This window comes from Agelaius tricolor, unplaced genomic scaffold (assembly GCF_023055355.1).
Source record: "Agelaius tricolor isolate 1412-34295 unplaced genomic scaffold, bAgeTri1.0.p SCAF_53, whole genome shotgun sequence".
Taxonomy (NCBI): Eukaryota; Metazoa; Chordata; class Aves; order Passeriformes; family Icteridae; genus Agelaius; species Agelaius tricolor.
The window spans coordinates 1010177-1034787 of record NW_027269313.1 but is presented as its reverse complement, the minus strand read 5'-3'; the positions used below and the strand labels follow the sequence as shown (position 1 = coordinate 1034787).

The window sequence follows — 24611 nt, the reverse complement described above, 5'->3', positions numbered from 1 at the left end:
TCCTCAGGAGGGCTTTTGAAGAGCCATCTCTGCTTCTGGAAACACTGACATTGTCAGAGCTGGATAAATGAGTAATTTTTCTTTTTAAATCTCCTCAATCAGAAGAGGAAAAAGAGGGGAAAATTAGACCATTGCTAAAGCTGGTTCCATCCTTTCCTGCAAAGTTCTAGCCAGACTCACTGAGATAAGTGACTAAAGCTGGCAAGGATGCTTCCTGCTACCAGCCCACACCAGCCCCAGAGAAGGGCAGGGGGGCCATGTGGCGAGCAGAGAAAAGGCAGGACAGAGGGAGCATCTCCTGGGAGATGCAAAACGAGCTCCCTGGATTGCCAGGACTAGTGGTGACACGCGCCAGACAAAGGAACTGCTACTCTATAAATGAGGCAGCCGGGACCAGCGCTAGGCTGACTCCAGCAAGAGCCAGCTCCGTGGGCAGGCACTGGAAAAGCAGCCGGGAAAGAATCACAGGAAGCTCCTGATTTTGCTGCCTGTCCGCCCCCTGACCAGGTTTCCAGAGGCACAAGTAGCAGAAAAGTAAGTGAATGGCCTCTTCTCTTTACAGCTATCCTCCCCTCTTTTGGGCTTATCTTGCAGCTTTCTTAGGGAAGCCAAAATTTCCCCTCCGAGCGGGGAATATCCTAAAGGGAAGGGATTTCTTCAGTGGCCTTTTACCAGTTCTCTGGATTTTTATTGTGGCACCTCTGGTTCTTGTCATCAAAAATTTAAGAGCAAGGCATCTCATCTGACAAACAGCCACTTAGAAGTGGCTGCACTTCATCAAGTGAAGAGACAGTTTGTACCTGAGCTTTCCAAATTCCTAGTCCCCACAGGGACTCAGGGAGTCAGACCTTACCAGAAGAAAATATTGATTGGTTTTACTGCTTTTGAGAGAAATGTTGGCGGTGAGATGTGGAGGAAACAAAAGTGATTTTATAATCACTGTTCTTAACTATTCCTAGATTTTCTTACAGCTGTATAATTGCACATTAGGCAAACTCATTTATAGCATTGCAAGCTGCTGTAAATCAGTTATTGCAGTGGTGCAAAAGGATTAGACAGAGCATCATAGATTCCCTGAGTTTAGAAATAAAACTTAAGTGAATTCTCCAATGCTGTTTGATATTTAAAACAAATTCCTTGCCAAAGCACAAATAATCATGTACTAATTACTCACTAGACTGTGTGGAAATTCAGTGTCAACAGGTAAAAGTGTAAGGAATAAGTTTTAAATTCCAATCCTCACATATTTAAAAATATCCCCATACTTTACTGGTCATCTGTGTTACATCTGATGCAGATGTAAAACATATAGGCATTTGAATTTTCTGCAGTTCAACAGTGCACTTAGGAGGAAAAGCTTAGCATTTTTAAAAAATTTTCACTTTTCCTGTTAAATATTAGTAACTCTCAGATTTGTGACAAAACTTTTGAAACTGCGAGTATAAAACGTGTTTCTATTTCCAGGGGTAGCCTTCTGCATAAAGCAATTTTTTGAGAAAGTTAATAAACAGCAAAACATGCACGTTTTTTGAAGTAGCTGTCCCTATCCTTCCTGATTTCCTTGTAACATTACAGGACAATATTTTGTTTTCAGAATCTTTTTCCACCATGCATTTCTATATTATTTCACACAGATTTAAAAAAAAAGGAAAAACATAAAGGCCAAACAAACAATGAACCACAAAGCTAACCAACCAGAAAAAAACCCCAGAAAACCAGGAAAAAACCCAGGAGATAAAGGCAGCTTGGTTTTACTGCCTGTTTACATAAACCTTTAAGGTAGTTGTGATATGAGCAGGTGATCCAAGGAATGATGAGCTCACGGAGCCAGCATGCTAGGCAGGAAATCTGTGCACTGAACACAGGTGGCTGAGGCAGGGATGATCTTTGAGCTGGTGTTTCTCTCAGGAGCAGCCCCACAGAGGCTGGTGGCAAGACAATCAGGGGAAGATGGGGCTGTGCTCCTTCTCTTGCAGCGGTTTGCATCTCACTTTTGGCATTTTGGTGTTTTGCCGTGGTGGCCACGTCCCTCTGTGCTCATGGGTGACCCAAGGGACTGGTGTGACCCAAGGTGGGCAGCAGCCCGGGGGGAGTTTTGGCAGGAAGAGGACACTGGGTGCTGTCAGACCTCGAGTCTTGCTGTGTCTGAGTCACAGACAGATCTGCCACCAGCATCAGAGCAGAGCTGGATAGAAAGCAAGAGCAAATATTGTTTGGGGGCCACGTCCAAACACAATAAATACCCACATTTCCCCCTGATACAAATGTCCTTTGCATTGGCTGCATTTTCCCCTTTCTGCTCCCAAAAACTTCTCCAACAGCGTGAGGTGCTGCAGACTGCTCTCTGCTGAGCTGTAAGATGTGCAGCATCGGGTCCCACTCCTCACTTGAAGGGGGATGTGGACTTCCCTGCATACACAGGCAAATGTTTTCTGCTATTCACAGCTGCCCTCCTGCCTCCTCGGGCCAGAGAGAGGGAGGCAGGAATGGGTGATGCAATGAGGTGGGAGAAATACCAGTGTGGAACAGGGTTTTGCACACTGGGCCTGTGTGCAAAAAAACAAAAACAAAAACGAAAAAGAGACCCGAAGAACTCCTGGAACAGAACCCAACTGTTTTTCTTCTCTGTGTTTACCTTAAAGCACCGTGAAGGTGTCTCTCTGTAGTACTTGGGCTGTTAATTTGGCAGAGACTGTTGTTAAAGGAAACCCACAGGAACTGTCGTTCAGGCCAGAGAAGCATTTTTCCGAGAGAGACTCTCACATTCTCTGGAACAGAAAACAGCACAAGTGCAGCTTCAGCAAATAAAAGCTAAACCTGGCAGAGTGTTCCTTTCTCAGCTTAGCAAGCTGTCATGCCCCTGCCAATGCACTGGAACTCCATTTAGCAAAAGCTGTTGCAGCCCATGAGCGGGTTCTTTATTTTTTTGGTATAATTCATCTTTCTGCAAAAAGCCATAAAAATATTGAGCAGAAGAGAGCTACATGCCAAAAAAAAAAAAAAAAACAAACCCAACAACAACAAAAAACCCCCAAACCCCAAAAGCCCACTCCCATGTGCAGAGTGCATTTACACTCCATGTGTAAAACTTTTCTTGAGCCACATCTTTTCACTACTGTCAAGGTCTTGGCCACATACTCTGTGCTCTCCCAAAACCCATCTGGGTGGCAGCCCATTCATTTCATTGCAGATTTTCCTTTCCCAAGGCAGGCCTAGAGGGCATGATGGCACAGTGTGCGTACTGTGGAATCTGATTTTCTCAGAAAGCAGAGAGCTCTTCCATGCTGAAGACCTGAACCCTCCAGGAGGGTGACTGGATCACAAAGCTCAGCAACCCAGGGGCAGCACTGGGTCAGGTGAAAGAGCTGCCCCTTGGAACTGGGATCATGTGCAGTGTAGTAACCCCAAACACGAAGGGTGACTTAGTCCTGAGACCTTCACACAGCTGCTTTTGAGGACTCCAGTGATTTCCCTTTTCTAAAGCCTCAGTGAGAGCACGAGTGTGACTGTTAGAGCTTCTGTAAATGCTGCCCTTAGACAGGAGGGCTCCCAGGAGGAGAGATTCTACTGTGTGCATTTTGTCCTGGATTTAAAGGCTCTAAAAAAGGTAAATCACTGTGTCAGCATGGACTGGTTTTTGTAGTGCTTTTGCTGCTCTGCTCTCCTGTGTGCCGTGGTATGATTGTCACATAACACCCCCAACAGAGGCAAGGGGCAGAGAAAGGAGCCCTTGTTTACTCATGAAGTAGTTCCTCTTCCCACATCTTATTTGAAATAAAATGAAGTTCACTGACAGTGTAAGGAATCACCCTGGGGATGCAGGGAAAGGCTCTTCTCATTCATTTTACCAGCACTGCAAGGCTGGGCCACCCTGTGCTTGTATCTGCTCTAACACACAAATTCTTACATACACTTGACAATTTTTTTCCACAAACCTTGCAGAGGTTAATAAGCAGGAAGGTCAAGGAGGTGCAGGGAAAAAAAAAAAAAAAGAAATAAAAAGGAATTTGCCTGAGGCAAGGGAACCACAGAAACACAGACAGAAGCTCAAGTCCCTGGTTGCCAGCCCAGCATTCACTCTCAGCACTGAGATCTCTCTGTGTCCTTGTCCACTGGTATGCCTGTGGGATTTTGGGTGGGAGGCATTTTGGGAAGGGTCAGACCTGAGATGCAGGGAGGCAGCAATGGGGAGAATGAGCTGAGGAAAGCTGGGGGAAGAGCCTGTACCTGGTGGCGAGCTGCTCCTCTTGAAATCCATCAAGCTGGGGTGCATCGTCCCCTCTTCCCTTCCTTCCCCTCCCAGCCCAAAGAAAGTCCCTGAAATCCAAGCAGCAAACTGTGCATAGTTAAGCTGCAAGGAATGAGTTTATTCCTCCGAGGGAATGGGAAAAAGAAATAAAGTCCCGTGTCAGCAATAGGTAATGTTTTGTCTTGTAATACCCATGCTCATTCTTGCCCTCTGCGTGCAGCTGAGTGCCACGCTCTGAGGCCTGTGTGAAACTGAAGAGGGGAACTGTGAATTTCCCCTTTCTCCTCCTGCCCAAATCACAGGGATGCAAAGCGAACAAAGCACAGCAGCAAGGAGTGATAGCTGGAGAATCTCTGCTCCCCGTGGCAGATCGGGCTCACAAGCACCTGCCTGGGAGAGGAAACCATCTGCTCTTCTGCTGCCATTTACTTAAGGGCTGGGGGGACTTAACAAAATCCAGTGCAGTGTGTTAAATAACCAATTTTAGCAGGCACCGGGTTTCCCCTGTGGAGCGATGGTGTGGCACCGCAGGTTTACTAGAGGCACTCCAATTCTTGGTGGCAGCAGGCATCTGCTGTCTGATTAAGATTTGCAGGAGCAGGTCTCCAGCGGCCAGTTTCAACATGGATTTAACTTCACCGAGGTCAGAGGTATAACTTGAGGGAGGAACTTTCTCGCCCAAGATCTTTAGTTAATAGCATCCTGCTAATTATGACTGAGTGCCGGGCTGCCGGCGAGTCCCCTGCCAGCGCTCAGGCATTAACCGCTGGCTCGGGGGCCATTTGCTGGGGAATGTCTGGCAGAGATGTGCTTTGTGCCCGAGCTGCTCTGCTGCTCTGCTGCTGCCTGAATTGCCTGAAAGGCTTTAGCACGGAGAGCCTGTGAGAACTGCTGCTGGGAGAGATCTTCATCTCCGCCGCCGCTCAGTCTTTTGTCTGGCTGCGTTGGAAACAGCCAGGATTCCGCCCACCACACATTTTTATATTTTTCAAATGGGTAGGTAGGGGGTGCAAAGAGCTTTAGTTGTCTCTTTGGTGGGTGGGTGGTGGTGGCTTGTTTTTCCTTTGTTTCTTTGCATAATTCTCTTTATATGTTGCAGACGTGCACTTTAGCTCATGAAACTCTATTTACATCCTACTTTGGACGTGCCTTCCTGACCTGAGTTAAATCCTTTCCTCAGTGCAAAATTTTGCCCTTCAAAGTAATTCCTCCAGTGAAAATGGTGCAAACTTCCAGATTTAGGTTGCTGAGAGCAGAATTAATCCTCTTGAATTTAAGTTGCTGTTTTACTAGATTCTTAATTCTCAGCTAAATGTGAGGCTGTTAATCTGTGTTTAGGAAAGGTGAGCAGAAAGTACAGAGTCCAAACCTGCAGGTTCATGCAATAAATCTACATGTTATTTGTACAAACAGGTGATTTCTGCACAGATTTAAAACAGACCAAGTAGATGGCATGTATTTCCTACAGTGCATCAGAGAAAGCTAAAGAATACATTGCTTGGTTGTGCAAAATTAGCAAAGACCTGAAGTTGCAAACAGTACATTGAAAGACAAGTTTGGTGAGAGGAGTTGGAGAGAAGGAAGGAAAAGAAAGAAGGGAATGAGACAAAAGAAATGGAAATCAGATTCCCTTGCCAGCAAACTGGCTGCATTTTAACTAGAAGGTGCTGTGGTTACAGAGAACTTGAGGGATGTGTAGGTGACTAGAGCAAAAAGCTGTGCTGAAACATTGCAATCACCGCAGGATTGGACCAGGATAATTTTTCTGCTATGTTTCTAATGGAAACTCCAAGCACAACAACAGGAAACCCACACCAGTAAAGAAAGAAAGGAGAATTTAAGGTGGAGAGACACATAAGGTGGCTTACACCTGAAACAAAGCTCCCCCAAAGTGCTATCCCTGCAAGAGGAGGCACTGGGAAAGGAAAGGAGCTGTTGTTTGCTGATCTCGAATAAATGTCAGAAACACAAACACGCGTTTTTGAAGTGTAAAGCAGGAGCTGCTCTCACAAAGGCATCTGTTTGCTGACAAGGCTTGTGACCACAAACGTGGCATTGTCCTTTTCCAAAGGCATGAGAGGAGAGACAAAGGAAGCACGGCGTGAAGGAGTAGGCTGGGTTTATTTTTCCACCAATAACACCACTAACAGGACCAGAGGGCATGTTCACAGCACCAGGGCTGGGTGTTACCCTGCTTTCCTGGAGCGCTGTGCCGGGGGCTGCCTGCAGCAGGAGGGAGACAAGAGGCAGAGACTCTCTCTTGGTGCTTGCAGCTGTAAGGAGATGTAAACAGGTACCCAGCAAAAACTGACCCACGTGGCAGAATTACAGTGCAGAGCCCCAAAGGCCTGGCAAAATACAGTCCAGTCAACCCATCAGAAGAGACAAGGACACCCAAATAACTTCCCCTATGTTACCTTTGTACAGATAGAGATGTCTTCAGAATAAAAAAAAAAAAAAAAAGGAAAAAAAAATCAAACAACAACTTAAACACCAAAAGAGAGGACAGAGAAAGAAGCAGGTGGCATTCTGCATTTCACATGGATCTGAGCAGCTGCTTGGAAGAATTAATCTGTAAAGGCAAAAGTTTTGCCTTGGGCACTGAAAACATTGCAGTACAGAGAAGCACTGAAAGGCAGTGTTTAAATCTGTACCACTGATGTGGCAGTGCCCTTGCCAGAAAGGTACATGCAACCTATTTGAGGGAGGTGCAAAGCACCAAGCAGATTTGTTCCCACAGCACAAACCAAAAATGATACATGGGGTAGGAGAACAATTTAAAAAAATTAATAAAAAGAGAGATATAATCCCCATTTGGATCAAGCAATGAGTCTTAATGTAAGTCTACAAAAGACAAGAAAAACTCTCAGCAACCTGAAATATAAAGAGTTTGTTTTTTAAAGGAGCCTTTCATGAAACAAGGCCATTTTGATGAGACAGTTTTCTCATCCCTTAAAGGTATGACAGTAATTTCAGACCTCTACCAAAATAGAAATGTGTTACCAGTGTAAAGGCCAGGGCCAAGAGGAGAACGTGAGGTGTTGTCAGCGAGAGCAGGCATTTACAGTGTTCAGGGGTGTGCATCCCTGAGCAGAGGTCTCTGAACCCAGCTGTGACAGGATTCACAGTGCTGCAGCTGTGTTCCCCTGGCAGCTGGTGATCTGTGAAACTTGAAGGAGCTGGGCAGGAACTTCCCTGCCTTGGCTCTCTGACAGGGAATCCCAATTAAACTGTGAGTCACATTTGTGTATCTTTGTTCCCTTGGACTTTCACCGCGTGTTTTGGTGAACCCCAAGTGTCTTACATGGTGTAAGGCTGCTTCAGATGGAAACAGGATCACAGCTGGGCTGTCATCCCAAAGTTTCCTCTTCCTGGGGATGAAGGATGCTATTCCCTCTGCTCCCCACTCCCCTTCAGAGGACTACAGTAAAGAAGGGTTTGCCAATGGGTATAAAAAGCTGAGGTTTTCACATGCCTAAGAGGGTAAGGAAACATTTGTCCTTCAGTCTCTTGGCTGTGGAAAGCTCTTCCCTGCTCCAACTGTCTGCATGCCATTGGCATAAAGAGCTGCCGCAGAAATGGGGGAGTCTGTCTCCTCCAGGGCTGTGGGAGAGGAGGGAAGGCACTTTCCCAGGGTGGTGGGAGACAGGTAAGGGCAGCACAAAGAACTTTTGACAGCCTTTCTGGTAAATGGCATTTAAAATGACTGTGCACCCCTTGCCTCGGTACTCTTCTTTGCCAGGTCTGTTCTGGGCACGGGGCTCCCTATGCTTGGCTCTGTGAGGGTGGACAGGGAACAGCTGGGGAGAGGTTTAGTCTGGGATGCCAGCATGCTTTGTAGGAATCACACTTTCCCCCATGCACTGATCACACTTGTGGCATTTCTCAGGGGTTAAAGGAGAAGCCAGAATGAAAAGTGTCTGCCACCAGACACTTTTCTTTATTCCCTTGCAGCCACTGTGGGCTGGGCAGGGAAGCAGACTGCTCAGCCCTGGAGAAATAACCACAGTCACACATGTCTGTGGTGTGGGCTGGCTGCTCACTGAAGGCCCATGGTGAAGTCCACCTGGCTTAGCTCCAGCCAGGAATCACCAAGCTTGGGCCAGCTGGGTGCAGACCCTGGGGAGGTGTGAAATGAGGCTGGGAAAGCGGGGATGTGTTCTGCACTGGGTCTGCCTGCTTTCCCCCATAAAAAGTGCCTGTGTGGCTCTCACACAGCCTGGTGGGATGACAAATGCATTGTCTGTTGGGAATTCTGTTGCAGGGGGGAACTCTGCTTGCAGCAGCACCAAATGTTGTATAAGGAAATTAAACTGCTTTACCTCCTTTGTGAAGTTCTTACTGAACTCTGACATCCGGTTGCATCTCTTATACTTCTGATTACGACTTTAGGGTGATTCTGTGAAGGACATGGAGGACAAGAGCACCAGCAAGAGGGGGTAAAATTTAGCAGCCTAGCACCACCACTCTGTGCTTGCCACTGGCCCAGAGGTTACAGCGGCCCTAAAAAAGCAGCCTGTGTGAAAACCAGGGGTATCCAGCATTCAGTCACCATCTCCTTTGCTTTGCAGCACCCTGAGAATGACAAGGAAGATCTTCACCAACACCAGGGAGAGGTGGAGGCAGCAAAATGTCAACAGTGCCTTTGCCAAGCTGAGGAAGCTCATTCCCACCCACCCACCAGACAAAAAACTGAGCAAGAACGAGACGCTCCGCTTGGCCATGAGATACATCAACTTCCTCGTCAAGGTCCTGGGAGAGCCAGGCCTGCAGCAGACAGCAGTGGCAGCCCGGGGCAGCATCCAGGGGCTCTTCCCACACTTGCAGAGCATGGAAGAGCTGACGCTGATTGAAAACTGTGGTGTCTCCTGTCCCGGCATGAGCAGCAATATAGTAGAGTGTTGGTCAGAGGCATCATCCCCCTAGCAGACAATGAGATGTGCAAGTCTCGGTGTTAGTGTGATAGTCCCTCTCTCCTGGCAGAATCTGTGGGTTGCTCTTTGGTGTATTGTGATTATTTATTTGTATTTATTGCTATTTAATTTGCATTTTTATTGAATAGGGTAGGAAATACTTGGTCGTGCAAAAAACCTGGAAGTCCAGAGGGAGAACTTGTGATCTCTGGGAGCTTGGAAGGACTCGCTGCTGTCGTGGCAGAATCCAGGCCAGGAAAGTCTTCTGTCCAGATCTCCTCCATAAATCAGGGCATAGAAATTCCTTCTCTTTCCTGACAGGGAAAGAGATTATTCTCCTATTCTATTTCAAGGAAACACTATTGAGATGAAGAATTATGACAGCACCACAAAATTTGTCCACAACAGATATCTGGCCTCAGTAGTGAAAGATTTTGAGAGATGTGATATTTGAGTTGTTCTAGGGGCTAATTGCACTCTCTCTTGAACTTGTGGATCTTATTTCTAGCTTGATACTTTTTTTTTTTTTTTCAATTTAAGTCCTAGCCCTTGAACCTAGCTACATATTTCTTCATCAGACTGGAGGGACCCCTGATGTCAGAGCAAAGCACATTAAGCAAAAATTAAATGTTAGGTTAAAGCAAAAAGTGCCAATTCAAAATGACAAAATCCATAGTCACAGATGAGTTTCAGTGGGTTCAAAAGGCAAAGTAAATCTCCTCCATAGTAGTGACAGGTGCACAGGAAGGAAGATGGTCAGCTATACCCCAGCTGCCTTAAAAGCCCATCAAAGAGGTTGGTGACTCAATGCCTTTGGTGCTCCGTAGGATCTGTAGCAATGGGGGAGGTCCTTTTTGGGAGGGAGGTGCCAGGACAAAGCCCTCAGTGAAAACCTTTGTGGACAAAGTTGTGTCTATGGTTATGCATGCACATCTCACTGACTGCCCTTAAACTCCCCAAATTCACCTGCCCTAGCTGAGGTTCTCGCACCTGGATACCATCCCAAAGGGGCTGATGGAGCAAGGACAAATAAATTGGTGTAAATATCTTCCATTTGTGAGTCACTGCCCTGTAGGAACCATCACGCTGTGGGTGTTTACATGATAAACTGCATGAAAGTGGCCACTGTGGGTTATTGCTGCCCACAAAAAAATCCAATCTAATTTCCTGACTTGAGTTATGACCTGTGCCAGACAAGGCCTGGTCTGCTCATGTGATTTATAAGCAGCCCAAAATAGCAGAGAAAATGACACCAGGTTTAAGCAGAATGGCTTTCTGGTGAGATCCTGCTCCCACTGACACAAGTGCCTCGTGATTTTCATGTGGGCCAAGGTACATGTCAAGGCTTAGAAAAGAAAATTGTTCATGACTGGTGAAGAAATGTAGCTCCTGTAGGCCAGGCATGTCCCTGGGCTGTTTCTGTTTGTTCATGAGACAAAGAGGTGCTTTCAGAAAGCAGAACTTGGGTTTGTGCATGCAGCATGCACGGCCTTTCTGCATGAGGGGATTTGGCACCTGAAGCTGAGCTGCTTTTTCAAAGCCTCACCAAGCACCAGGTGCACCAAAGAAGCCAGGGCTGGCTCCTGCTGTGGGAATGTTGAGCTGTCCTCAGCCTTGACAGAAGCCAAGGACTGATAAGAACACAGCTCGCCCCATCCAGTGCTGGTGCTGGGAGGTACAGGCATGCCAGTGGACAGATTTTGACCAAAAGAAAGAAAGAAAGAAAAAAGAAAGCTGGAACGATTCATGTTGATTTGGTTTCCTTTCTGAACACTTTGCTTGTCCCTGGGTTTGTGAGCTGCCAGGGTGGCCCTGGGGAGCAGCTGAGTGGAAAGGCACCGAGAGTCCTTTGTTGTTTGTTCCTCCCCACCTCTGCCCACCTTAATGTGAGTAAATGGAGCCACAGCCTCTTCTGCATGACACCTCCAAGGTAACGAGCCACATCCTCCTCCCAGCTTTCCGCTGGCTTGCTGGAGTTGCAGCAGGACAAATTAGTCCAAGTAAACCAGAGCACTCCCTGCTGAGGCGTGGTGGTGCTGTTGGGTCTATCAGTCACTTGCTATCCTAGGAAACACAAATCACCAAGGCGAGGAAAAACATCTTGTGAGCAGCTGTCATACTGGGAAGGGGAAAGGGAACCTGGCAATTTTGTAACATAACATGCTTGTTGTATTTTCTATGCTAAAAACCTTCCCTTCTTGTTATTGCTTCGGTTCATATCACCATTTCCTTTGATCTCCTTTCAGTTTAGGAGCTCCCTACTGTCACATTCAGCAAGTATTTCCCTAGATCTCTCTACCAAAGATTTCTTTTTTTTGGTCAAGTTTCTTCTTCGTGTTTTGGGGATTTCTTATCTGCGTCATCATGAAAAATGCAGTGCAACTGATAACACTTTGTGCTATATGATGTTATTTAACACCTAATATATTCCAAATAAATTATTTAAGAAACTAATCTTTGTTGCTCTAAACTTCTCTAAAATCTCATTTCACATTTGCACACCACTCAGTAGAGGATCTCAAAGACCTTAGGATGTGATTTCCAGCAGAGGATTTTTCTGCTGTCTCTTATGCAAGAGTCTTGGTGGTAGAAACAATATTATCAGATGATGAATAATGACAAGAATTCTTTGTTTATTTTGCAATTCCTTATGCTTTTAGTTCATAGTGTATTTCTATCTATGTGCTAAGAAGATTTTGACCAGCCCTTGAGAGAGACAAATAACTAAAATTTTATTGCACAATGTTGTTATTTATCTCTTCCAAAAATTCACAATTCAGAAAATTTTAATCAACTTCATTTTAAAAAGCATATGACACTCTAAAGAATTAATTTGGAGTCCATTGTTATCTGGAGATGTTCAGATAGGCACAACCTAGAGATCCAAACAGGAGTCCAGGTTTGGATATAAAAATTAATTCAAAGTTGAGGGGAGCGTAGGATGTAAAGCTGTTTCTTTCTGACAGCTGGTGAGAACAATCCAATCCCCAACCAAATCTGAGTCTTGGAGAGGGAGAGGAAGCACTAGGGTGACAGATGCAGAACTTGTGAGGAAGAGATGGGAAATCACTGGATCACGGGGACAGTTTCAGTTCCATGCTTGACTGCATATCTCACACCCCTGAGAGTGTTCTATGAACACCAAGAGAGGAATTTCTGCACAAAATGTGTGTTAGCAAAGCACAGTCTCAAGGAATTACATACAAAAGTCAAGAAATCAGTAAATGTGAGGTTCAAAATGTACTTATGTGTGATGTCCAGTATGTATTTATACCAAATAAGGCAATGTCATCTTAGAGAGAGCCCTCTGCTTCCAGGAGGTGATGTCAAATTAGTTTAAATGCTGAGGATCGTGTGGCAATCCCTCCTCTGGAAATGAGCATGGTACAGCCATGCCAACACAGTGCTGTGAGATAACGGGACCTTTGCCATGGAGATGTACCAAGTTATTTGGAGCTGGCTGAAAATGTCTCAGATGTGCTGCTGCAGTGGCAAAACCTTAGTACAAATGACAAAAATATCCCTAGTCCTAAGGACCCTGCTCTCCCCAGTTGTAACTAGCAGTGCTGAGTAGAGTTTTATGAACAGTATTTTTTTTTACTTTTATAATTTTTTTTTCTGTGAAGCTATGGATGTCAATATGCAAGGAAGACCAGCTAAGGTGGTATTTTCTAGAAGCATCCTCTCCAAGGATAAAAAAACGGAGTGCTGGAAAGTTAAAAGAATCATGGTTTGCTCCAACCTATGGTACCCCTATGTGAAGTGTGCTCCTGTGAATTTGTGATGCAGGAGCCTCAGTGAGACACTCCTTCACTTGGAATTTCTAACAGGATCAGTGGAACAATACAGCTCCACTTTTCAGCTCAAATGAGGATTACTTTCTCCAGAGGCAGGAAACAAGTTCTGCCACTGTTCACCTGTCATAGAGCCTAAGGGAGCTGACGCCCATCACGTCCACTTTCTCAACATTCCCATTGTGGCTGTGGAACGTAATTGAAATTGGATATTTGGGGCCGTGTAAGGAAAGGAATGAGTTGCAAATGTATCCTGAAAGGATGCTGTAGTCTCCTGACGAATCCCAGTGAGGGCCAGCCTGTGGTTAGAGGAAGGCCAGGTCTGCAATCTGGGCTTTGGCTTGAGATTCTGTGGATTCAAATGCTGGTGGATGTGAACATGCTGTGCCTGGCACTAGACAGTGCACAGTGAGATCCCACATGTGTTTCTGGAGTATTGCCCACGCTGAGGAAGACACTGTGGTGAGGCTTGTACTCAGCAGCCTTGTTTGAATGGGGGAATGAAGGAACAGTGAGCATCACAGAGGGGGACTCACAGGATTCCTGGGACAGCTACATTAAATGGCAAAGCAGAGTTGTTTCAGGACACTAAGATCCATCCCAGCACCTGATTCTAAACAAAAAGTAAAGGTGCAGCACCAATAAGTTTCTCAAGCATATGATTCGTGAACAATTTAATAACTTGTTTTCCAGTATTTAACCAGTTCTCACAAATTTCTTTGCTGCTAGGGAATGAAATGCAGTGAGCATGGCTAAAGTAGTGTGAGAAGGCAGATCTGACTTTTGTTCTTTGAAGGCTGGGTGATGAAAGGAGGTGGAGAGAATGGACGACTTAACTACTGACCTGTGGGGCAGGGGTCACTTGGGAGCCAGTCTTAAATCTAAAGGTCATTGACACAGTGACAGAGCCCAAATCTGCCACTTTTCAGGGGTGTAATTGTATTTTTAATACAGCAGGTGCTGAGAGAATCAGAGGGGAGAAGGTGGGTGGAAGAAGCAGCTCAAAAAAGCACTTGGGTTACAGAAGGTAGAGAGATTGCCCTGTGCCCAACCTATATCTGGTTGAATTTATTCAATTTTGTTCTCTCTGTAAGCCATGGGCAGCATTTTCTTTGCACTTTGAGTTGGTCCAATTCTTCTGTGTAAGGAACAGAGCCTCATCCCAATGTATCCTCACCCTGCTTCCTTTCCACACGTGCACACAAATGCACACCCCATCCCTCCACAGGTTATTTCACTGCCTGGGATTGCAAACCCAGCAGAGCACAAGAGAGGAGCCTGTGATAAACTTCTTTTGGAGAAGAGACGCCTCAGAACCGAGAACCAGAAAGAGAGGCCAAGAGCAGACAGTCTTTCCTGGGTACGTCTGTCCTGCTGAGTGTCAGTGTCACAGACCAGCACAGAAGAGGTTCAGGATGAGGAGCAGGAAGAAGTTAGTGAGACTCCTGTGGATCTCAGCATGGACTGCACTGGGGATTCAGATGAAGTCTGACTTTTACACTGGCCAGCAATGCAGAGAGGTACGCACAAGCACAGGGCAGCAGAGGTTCCCCCAGCATACACCTTTCTACACATACTGGGGGCACAGTACCTTAGAGATGGGGAAGGTCCCTCACTCTCTCTGCAATTCCCTACTCTACACTTTGAAAAACAGACTCTTAGGTAGCCTAAAACCTTAATGAAAAGCTAAAGGATGACAGCCTGCAGACAGCAAGTCTCCAGGGAGGTGTTCTGCCTCCAACCCTGTCTGTAGACATTGATTAGCATTGATTTTCTCTTGGTGACTGTATTTGGCAAACCCTGGCAGACAGCAGGGCTCAGCCCTGGGGCTGAGAAAGGCCAAGAGCAGACAATATTAACTCTGCCTTCAGATCACAGCAGGGCTGCCATGCTCTGATACATTGATTTACAGCCAACCAGAACGTAACCTATGGATTCCCTCAGCTCAAGACTTCACAGCACTAAATTCCAGCTTTAAAAAGCTTTACACTTACTGGAAAGACCTGAACTCTCAAGAGGAAACTGCAGTGCCTAAAAGCACCTTGAGTGGAGGTTATCAGACCTAGTTAACCACAAGATCTCTGACCAGCTGACCGTGACCTGAAATATTTTACTGCCTGTAGGTTAAAAGATATTTCCGAGGGAAGAATCAGGTCCTGCTGAGAGGCTTTGCAGTGGTCTCTGTGGGACTGAATGGCAAAAAGCCAGCTGCCAGTTGAGAGCTCCCTACAGAGAGAGCGAGCTTGGCAGATTGGATTTGCCAAGAGCACTTGGTGCTGGCACAGCCTGCTTGGGTGGGAAATATTCCCACCACTTGAAAGGGAACTGAAATTACTCAACACTGAAGGGAGCTGCCTGCTCTGGCTCTTCCTCCTGAGCTATGCTGCAAACATTTTTCCCAAATTTCCAGGCACAGAAGAGCAGCCGGCTGCTGTCTGGTGAACATGCCCAGCCACTGTGCTTGGCACAGCCCAGTCTCAAAGGCCACATTTCTGCACAGACATGTGGAATGCCAACAGGTGCTCTCAGCTCTCAGGTTTAGAAGTGAGAAAGTCATGGCAGGTAACTTCAGCAGCATAAGTTTATCTGTCAATTTTGAATAGAATAGCTGAGCAGATATAGAAAACACAAACCAGACATGTCTGTCTTTATATCTTTCTGTCTATCTACTATCTATTGATCTATGTTACCTCTAGAATCTCCTTGAAATCAATTTAAGTTCACTTAAGGTCACATGCAAACAAAAACACACAAATTTTGCCTTTATAATTAAAATAATTCTTCTTTCAGACTAAAGAATAATGTAAGTGAAAAAAATGAAAACAAGAGAGATTGCCATTGCCTGACATAACCTGGATGGACACTACACTTGTTGTAGGGACATAGAGTTCTGCCTCTGACATGGACAGACTCCATTTCTGTATATGTCAGCTGCAGAAAAAAGAGTAACATCACATTGTTTCTCTTACATCTAACAAGTAATTCAAACTGCCAGTAATTTGGTAATTCTGAAGTAGTGGCTTCAATTAATCTCAAATATTTCCCAAAAGTATTTCCCAACACAGGCTCCTGAACCAAAACAGACATACACTGATTATGTGTTTCTGGTTATCAAATATGTTTTGTATGTCCCTCAATAGTACAGCTGTTAGGTTGCTAAAGTAAAATTTTTAAATTCAAAGAAGTGAAAATATTGCTAAAATAATAGTAAAGAAAAAAGTTTCTCTTTCTATTTATCACAACTTCATCAGTTAAATATTTCCAGCAGCTCTCTGTGTGGTGCTGTTAAGATAAATCAAACCAAAGACAGTCTTCTTGAAAACTGGAGGTTCAAGTTAGGCAGGAGTTTGTCATAAATACAGCCTCAAAGCTTGACTTACCCTGACATTTATGTTTCCTTTCATCCTGTCTCTCTGAAGTAAGGAAAAACTCTAGGGCTGGGGCTGTCAGTAAGACTCTTGATCTCGAGGGCTCAACTTGAAACATTTTAGGGTTGCCGTGACTGCTTTTTGGGGTGTTTTTCTTGTAATCTCTGTCCATGAATGCTTTTAAGATATACCAGAAAGATGAGGTTGACTGGTCAGACAATTCAGCTGGAAAAGCTGGTAGTGTGGAAGCAGCCTGAATATATTTTTAAAAGCGGGCACCTTCAAGTCATTCAATCTCATGTTCCTGAATACACCAGCATATAGAGCCCCTAGCTGCTTTTAAAACCTGTGGCCACGGATTTGAGTCTTGAGTCCTCTGGGAGCATTCATCTCCCAGCATGGGCAGAAAGAGGAGAATCAGGGCAGGCACTAAGGCAATCAAGCAGATTGTTTACTACTCTTAGCAAGGCAAGTCCACCACAGAAAATGTCCAGGAAACTCCCCCTAGAGACACATACCCTGCCCCTAGACAGTTGCCTTTTTTTTCTTCCACCTTTCTTATCAGTCTCCAGCAGAAACTCTAAAAGTCTTATCTTGATTGGCCAGATTACCAAGATGATCTCCTCTCCATGATGAATAGAAATCAAACTGTTTTTCTCTGTCAGCAAGAGAGAGTCCAGTCCAGACAGTTACATGAATAGAACCTCTCCTCTCTCCTCTCCTCTCCTCTCCTCTCCTCTCCTCTCCTCTCCTCTCCTCTCCTCTCCTCTCCTCTCCTCTCCTCTCCTCTCCTCTCCTCTCCATCCCAGCTCTCCTGTCATCCTTTCAGTGTCCTTACCCTCCCCCCAATTAATTCCTATGCTTTAATACCATCTGAGAGTCCTCAGTGAGAAGAGGATCTGCTTGCTATGCAGGTGCAAGTTTTCAGCACCACAGCACAACAGCAATGCCACCCGCTCTGCCCTCCTCAGGGCTCCTCTTTGTGAGCCACTTTTTCTTTTCTTCCTTTTCAGCTCCGTGCTGAACAACCCCATGCAGATAATCTGATTATGCTAATTTGTACTTCATGAACCCAAAGTAAGGGGATCTGCAGAGGGTGAGCTGGGCTGGGGATAAGGGTGGTGAGGGCAGGAGAGAGGTTTGGGAGGGGGGGGCACAGACAATGGGTTCAAGTCAGTTAACAAAAAAAGCCGTCTGTATTGCCAAACAAAGCACACTCCGGGTAACCCCTTGCTGCTCTTGACAATTTAGAGTGTCCCAAACTGGCCTGTGCCTCTGAGCAGAAAAGGGAACACGGAGAATATACAATGAAGGGGCACAATGAGAAGTCTGTTTCCTGCTGAATGTTGCTTTTTTTTTTTTCCCTCCTTAACTAATCCTTCCCAGAATCTAGTAGTTGAAGTACGCTCCACAAATGGTTTGTCAGGTGGTAGCTATGGCACTAGACAGCTTCTGAGCACACACACCCTCATCTGTCCAGTTAGACTGATGATGCACTCAAAATTTATTGAATAAGGGGCAGTGACTTTGCAGACACAAGCTCACAGCTTGGACTTGTCCCTCTGCAGGAGCTGATGGAGTCCCAGCTTGGTTTTACATTGTCTTCGCTGCAGCAGTAATCAGTCAGGAAACAGCTCTGAGGAAAAGAAAAATATAAAGGATAGGGAAAAAAAACATTTTCAAGGTTAAAGCAATTCCAAAGCTGTTTGCATTGGCAGGCAACCCCTGAGATCCATCTGATCTAGCCTCCTGCTCAAGCCATGTCACCCTAGAGTTGTTTGCCCAGGACTGTGCCCAAGTCAAGTCTCCAAAGATCCTTTGCTATTCCAAAGGAAAATGGGAGAGGGAAGGAAGACAGTTGCTCTGCACTCTGCTTTAAATAGGACAGCTCCTCTTTCTCATGCTGAAGAGACTATTTGTTCAGTTCTGAAGCCCTAAGTAGAATACCTCTGAACACCATTTTATAAAAGCAAATGGAGGAGGAAAAATGACTGCCCTGAAGCTGTCATCTCAGGGACAGTCTTGGGTTCAGTTGCATTTGCATTAGGGTATTACATGAATAGGGTAGAAAACATGCAATATCTTCCCAGCATTGCTCTTCTTTATTTGAGATCTCATTTGCTGAATGTGTGGTGCATTACAAGGCCTATATCAGTATTTAACAAAAATTAGCTATAAATAACAGTGAATGGAGCCACTGAGCAAAAGAGCAGAAAAAAGGCCTCAGAAATGTAAGATTACCAGGTAAAATTTAAGTATAAAGAGTATTTTGAAATTGTCAGATATTGATGGAAGCATCTATGTTCACTGTATGCATGGAAATGTGCCTTGTTTTCTCTCTTTTCCCTGGGAAGCAGGGAAGTTTATCATGGGAAGTTTCCCATGGGAAGCAGGGAAGTTTATCAAGATGTGATCCCAACCAAACAGTATTTTTATGAGCTGTGTCACATTTCACATAAGCAGATCTGATTAAAAAAACAATTTTAAATCTGAGACAATCAACAATCCCACATCCTATGCTCCCTGAGTGCTAGATGCCTGGAGCTCTTGGAGCACTTAAAATCCACTGATATCTAATGAGCTTTAAAAACCTGGGCTGTTGCCCTGCTGATAGATGTAACACAGAAAAGCCAGTGAATGCAGCAGGACTTAGTGCACAGCAGTAGTTTGAGGCCTGTCATTTGTACAATTTGTCATTGTACTTGAGGTCTTCCTGTATCCTTTTCTTCCCTTCTACAGCAGCTCTTAGGTGAGACCAGACTGGGAAGGATTTGACAAAGCAATAAACAGAGTTAGTACCATAACCTTGAGGAGAAGGTCTTGTTCTGTCTCCTTGTTTTTCTCCTGACCTGAGGGATGACCAGGTTTTGGGGTTTGGGGCACCAAACCACTGCTTTTCCTAGCTTTTTTTAAATAGAAATAGTGAGTTACAGTAAGCAAAGATGATTATTTTGCTAAATATATACAGGGACTTAAATGCAATGGGCTTTGGCCTCATTTGAAACTATTAAGTTATATACATATGATGTTAATATGTAAGAAGAATATGTGAAGAATGTATTGCCAGCTGTGATTGATTACAACCTTGAAACTAGCTAGGAGTTACTATTACTGACATGTGTTTTTCCAGAAAAAGAGAATCCTGAGCAGTTGGATGAAGCAGGCCCACAACTGTTGCATTACAGTGAGGAAAGGCACAGGAGATGCATTGAGCACCCAGTCCTGAGAATCAGGTACCTACTGAGAGGATAGGGAGGTGCTCAGTGTTTGTTGGAGCTGAACCACAAGTCAATACAATCACCAAAAGCTCACCCAGGGGACGTGACAGCACAGCACTCCTGCATGCCAGTGCTGAGAGAAAGTCACAACTGCAGGGAAAGGCATCCTTTGAATTGTGGTTGAATCAACAGAGGGTTGGAGCTTGTCTCAGTCCCACCAACCAGTCAGCAAGGGATATATCTAAGGATGCAGTAGAGAGATAAACAAGGTAATAAGAGTTAAAGTCTACTCTATAAATCAGCTCCTTTCAGAAAGAATACTGTTAAGGAACAAAACATGCTAGGGAGAGGCCTAGCAGCCAAGAATCCTAATTTTTGTTAACCTGAATTAAACTCTATGTGAAGTCATCACTGTGTTTACTACTGCAATAAAGAGACAAAATATTGGAGTATTTCTTTGATAGACAGATAAACTCTTTTTGTATACATCCATAGCCTGAAGCACACACTTTTGCCTACCTGTGTGTCCATGACCTAAGGGTAGACCCCAGGGACCTCTTGGAGAGACCCAGCAGAACTGGTTGCAGCTGCTACAGTCCTGGGCTTCACCGAGGAAAGAACACAGTGCTTCTGCTTCAAAGGCTGCAGGAGAAGAGAAATTTTAAATGGATCCTTAAATGCTTGGGAGAATCTAATCTGGCATGAGGGAGGATGGAGCTGAGGAGGATGTAAGTCAAAGAACACCACTGCTCAGTTTAAAAAAAAAACCCCAACATTATTTCTGCACTTTCCAATTTAGCTTGGCACTAAGCAGCTTGCAAGGAAAATAAACCAGAGTAATGTTAAATTAGGAGAAACTTGGCCATCTGAACTTCCTATGATTTGTTTTCTCTCTTTTTTTCAGAAAATCTGAAAGGAGACAGGATCTGACCTTCTGAAGGAAAACTGGAAAAGAAGGAGGGTAACCAGAGTGATGAAGCTGGAAGATGCAGAAAGGTGGGGCCTGAGTTTATGAGTTTTGATTGAAGGCATGCACAAGTAAGGTGACAAAAGTGGAATGAACAGCCAGATTCTCAGAGAGACAGACAGGAGACTGACAGGTGTCCTAAGCCATGAGTAAATGCTGAGGATGCCATGGAGAAAGCAAGAAAACCAGGCAAGCAGTGGGGAGTGACACTGAAAGAAATATGCAGGGTTGATGAATATATGGTGCTGGTGAGAGAGGAAACAGGAAGATGCTCTAGAAGATCAAAGTAAGCAGCTTGATGGAGATAAAAAACTGTTGGAAAACAGGGAAACAAGGCAGAAAACTGTGGAGCAGAGCGAGAATTTGTTTGGAAGGAGACAGACAGCAGTGTGGCACATGGCTACAAATCACAAATGTGGTAGGCTGAGAGCAGACAGTGGAAATGCCCATTTCCATATTGTGACAAGGATTACTATTTTCATCTGACTTGATTTTGATCCACAGGCTTGAGCTTGAGAGATCTTAGAAGATAAAAAAAACTTAACCTAACAATTCATAAAAAGAGATTATTCCTAATTTCCTGAATTGGGGAAGAACAGTAAGAGTTTTGAGGCATACTGCTGAAATATACCAAAGAAGTTCTCCTCCTTTTTTCCCCCCTAAGGCACTATTTTTGAACTCCAGGCCATTGCCTGTAGGACCCCAACAGACATTACAAAATAAAACACTAAATAAACATACCTCACATTAAGCAGCAACTTCACCAGCTATACTTCCATGCTAAGTAGACAGACTTTTTTTTTTTTAAACACATAAATTAACATAATCCCTCTGAAAAATACTCTGGAGAATGTGCAAGTTGGGTAACTATTCAGCAGGTGTTTACAGTGGGGTTTTTTAAGGTCAGGATAAAATTCCTTGGGCAACAGAGTAAGTTCAGGCTTGTGCTTTGATTTCACAATGAGCTTTCCACTTATACAACACAACAGTCCATCTTTAAAATTCTTTTATGCACACTGTGCTGTTCAGATCTCACTATTAGCCTGCTCCAGATTTATGAAGAAAGGGGCATGTGTTCTTCCAGTTTAAAATCATCAAAACACAAACAATAGTTTCTCACACACCCTAACACAGAGACAGGTGTACCTAGCTCACACACTAATACCATCAGCTCACACTGACACAGTTCTCTCAGCATCTGTATACTTGGCTCAAGGATGAGCAGGATCATTTCAGGTGTTTATCACCTGCTGTCTTTAAATTATTGCTGAGATGCCCAGGACAGCTGGAAATTGATCAAATTTTACGTTTTCTTATTTGTTACTCTACTTTTATTACACAGACTGTGTTCTGTGGTCTGATTTCTCTCTTGTGGCTTCCTCTGTTCTCTGCTCTGCTAAGATGCCACCCTGAACATGCAGTAATCTCTCCCTGGTCACCAGCAGTCTTAGAGAAACTGCTGCTCTTATTTCCTGGTAAATAGGAAAACTCATCAAAATGTCTTTCTTGTTTAAATTGTGGTGGTTAACATGCTTTCCCACCTCACTGCTATGAGATCCACCTCCACACCAGCTACCTCTGTGTTGTTTACCCCAAGTCACCAGCCAAGCCCACACAGCCACCCTCTCACTCTCCCACCAGTGGGACTGGGGAGAGAACTGGGAGGGTGAAAGCTCACAGGTTGGGATAATGACTGTTTAATATGGGAAGCAAAAGCCGCTCACACAAGCAGAGCAAAACGAGGAATGAATTCCCTGCTTGCCGTGGTTGGGCAGGTGTTCAGCCATTCCCAGCAGAGCAGGGTCCCATCCACAGAACAGTGACTTGGGAGGTCAAATGCCATCACTCTAAATGTCCCCCCTTTCCTTTCCCTCCCACTTTACACACTGCACATGTTGTCACACGGTCTGGAACATCCCTGGGGTCACTTGGGGTCTCCTCAGCATGAGGAGGAGCAAAGCCCTCGGCTCTGTTCAGTCAGCAATAACAAAAACATCTCTGTATCATCACCCCTGAGCTCAGCACAAATCCAAAACACAGACCCACTCCAGCCTCGGGGAAGGAAATTAACTTTACCCCAGCCCAGACCAGCACAACTCTGCTTTGGAGAGAAACACTTCAGGTGCAGTGACAGTGCAATATTATGTATTTGAGGACCTGACTAAAAATTGAAAGTTCAAGCAGGGATTGCTGATCTGCTTCAAAACAGCACCAGTAGAGGTATCACTGCTGGCATGTTAAAGAATTTGGGTATCTCTACACAAGTTGCAGGCACAGAGGTGGCTGCAGTGCAGATGTTGCTGGCCCAAATTGCGACTTTATTTTTGTGTCACCGTAGGTTCCTTGCAGTCACTGCCATTTTAATTTCCCTCCCTCTCCTTCTTCCCTCAGGCTATCACACACGAGATAGCCTGAGTGGTTTGTAGTTTTCACTGCCTAGCAATGAAACGAATGCCACTCGGTGGGGATAAACCAGTACTGCAAGGAGTGAAAAAGATTACATCGTTTTAAATCCCGTCAGTAGCTCCGTGGCTGTAGCTGCATGGACGCAGAGCCCTGCTCAGGGGAAAAAAAATTAAGCTGAACTCATTTCTGCTACAGAAATGTATTATGTCTAATTACCTCTAAACTGGGCAAGTCGATATTCTGCTCTAGAAAACAATCTCTGGCTTCTGAGTCTGCAGGACAGAAAATAATGATTTGTTAATGACAGGGGTAGAAAGAGATCACTTCGACTAAATTAGGATCTCTTCACGTAGATGAAATGAAGATGGAAATGGCCAGGAAATAGAAATGGGCTGCATGCACATAGGTCAATTCTCAGGGAGCAAATGAGTCACTGGATGCACAGAAAGGAGGAGACATTGAGAATAAGAACCTATTCTGTGAATATGGTACTGATATAAGGCAAATCAATGAAAATAACAGCTCGCTATTCATAGCAAGCTGAAATTATTCTGGGAAAAGTTCAAGTGTTTGCTATGTTGAGTGGCATAAACCTTTTCCCCAGAATGCTTCTACAATTTCAGTTATTTCCTGAAATTAGCTCTTGGTAGGCAAAGAACAAGTTCAAGACCACCTGTGAAAGCTGCAGATCTTCAGACTGCTTTGCTTAACTTCACCATACAGTGAAACTTGGAGCATTGGAAACTTGGAAACTTGCAAAACTTGGGGCCTTTAAAAGTTCTTTTCACCAGCATATGGAAGCTGAATGGAAAAGACAGAAAGAGTTCAGGGAAAATTTAGTAGGGAAAACCAGCCAAAAAGTCACAAACTAGTAAACTGAAAGGAGCCTGTCAGAAAGATGGAGAGACTGTTTACAAGGGCATGTAGTGAGAGGACAAGGGGGAACAGCTTTGAGAAAAATGCATATTTTATGATTGGCTTTTCGCAAATATTAAAATGAATATTATATGTGTTGTGTTAGAAAGTTATGCTGTATTAATCCTCTTAAGTAGTGTGTTAAGTATAGTTTTAGGTTATAACATAAGGTTAAAATAGAAACCATGCTATGTAGGATACTTTTTTTTCAAGAAAGGACTCACACCGAGATAGCAGCCACAGGACACCTCAGTCTTTCAGAGAAAGGGAATTTATTGCTCCATTATCAGAAGAAACGAACTTCTTCCCACCTTGCCCAGCCCTGAAGACACCATCAGGATTAAGAGGAAGAAGCTGACACTGACCAGACAGAATCCTGTGTTTGAATAGAATTTATGCATCATGGATGAGGTGTATGAATATACAACAGGGCTATTGCTTTTAAGGGTTAATCTTCTGTTAACGTGGGTCCTTTTTCGGGCTTGTGCTGCCCAGGAAAAGGTACCCGGGCGTCCATAACTCTTTGTTTCTGTTGTCTCGTATTGTCCTAATTCATATTGTCCAAATTATTATTACTCTAATTATATTGCTATTTTAATAACCATTTTATTATCATTAAACTTTTTAAAAACAAGTGATTGGCGTTTTTCACAGCTTCATACTGAAAGAGAATAGATCTAGATAAGATATGAGGAAGAAATTCTTCCTTGTGAGGGTGGTGGGACCTGGCACAGGGTGTCCAGGGAAGCTGTGGCTGCCCATCCCTGGAAGAGTCCAAGGC

At 44.6% G+C, this 24611-nt stretch overlaps 1 protein-coding gene across 1 annotated transcript; it reads left to right on the top strand.

The window, feature by feature from the left end:
• The first annotated feature begins 328 nt into the window (after nucleotides 1–328).
• TAL2 (TAL bHLH transcription factor 2) lies at nucleotides 329–11616 on the top strand. The gene is made up of 2 exons (XM_071455724.1): nucleotides 329–534; nucleotides 8821–11616. Exon 2 carries the CDS (start codon nucleotides 8831–8833, stop codon nucleotides 9173–9175), a length of 345 nt encoding a protein of 114 aa, XP_071311825.1. The 5' UTR covers nucleotides 329–534; nucleotides 8821–8830; the 3' UTR covers nucleotides 9176–11616.
• Nucleotides 11617–24611: the final 12995 nt, after the last annotated feature.

Excerpts from the sequence above, each read along its gene's own strand:
- TAL2 (XM_071455724.1), top strand. The coding sequence starts at position 8,831 with ATGACAAGGAAGATCTTCACCAACACCAGGGAGAGGTGGAGGCAGCAA.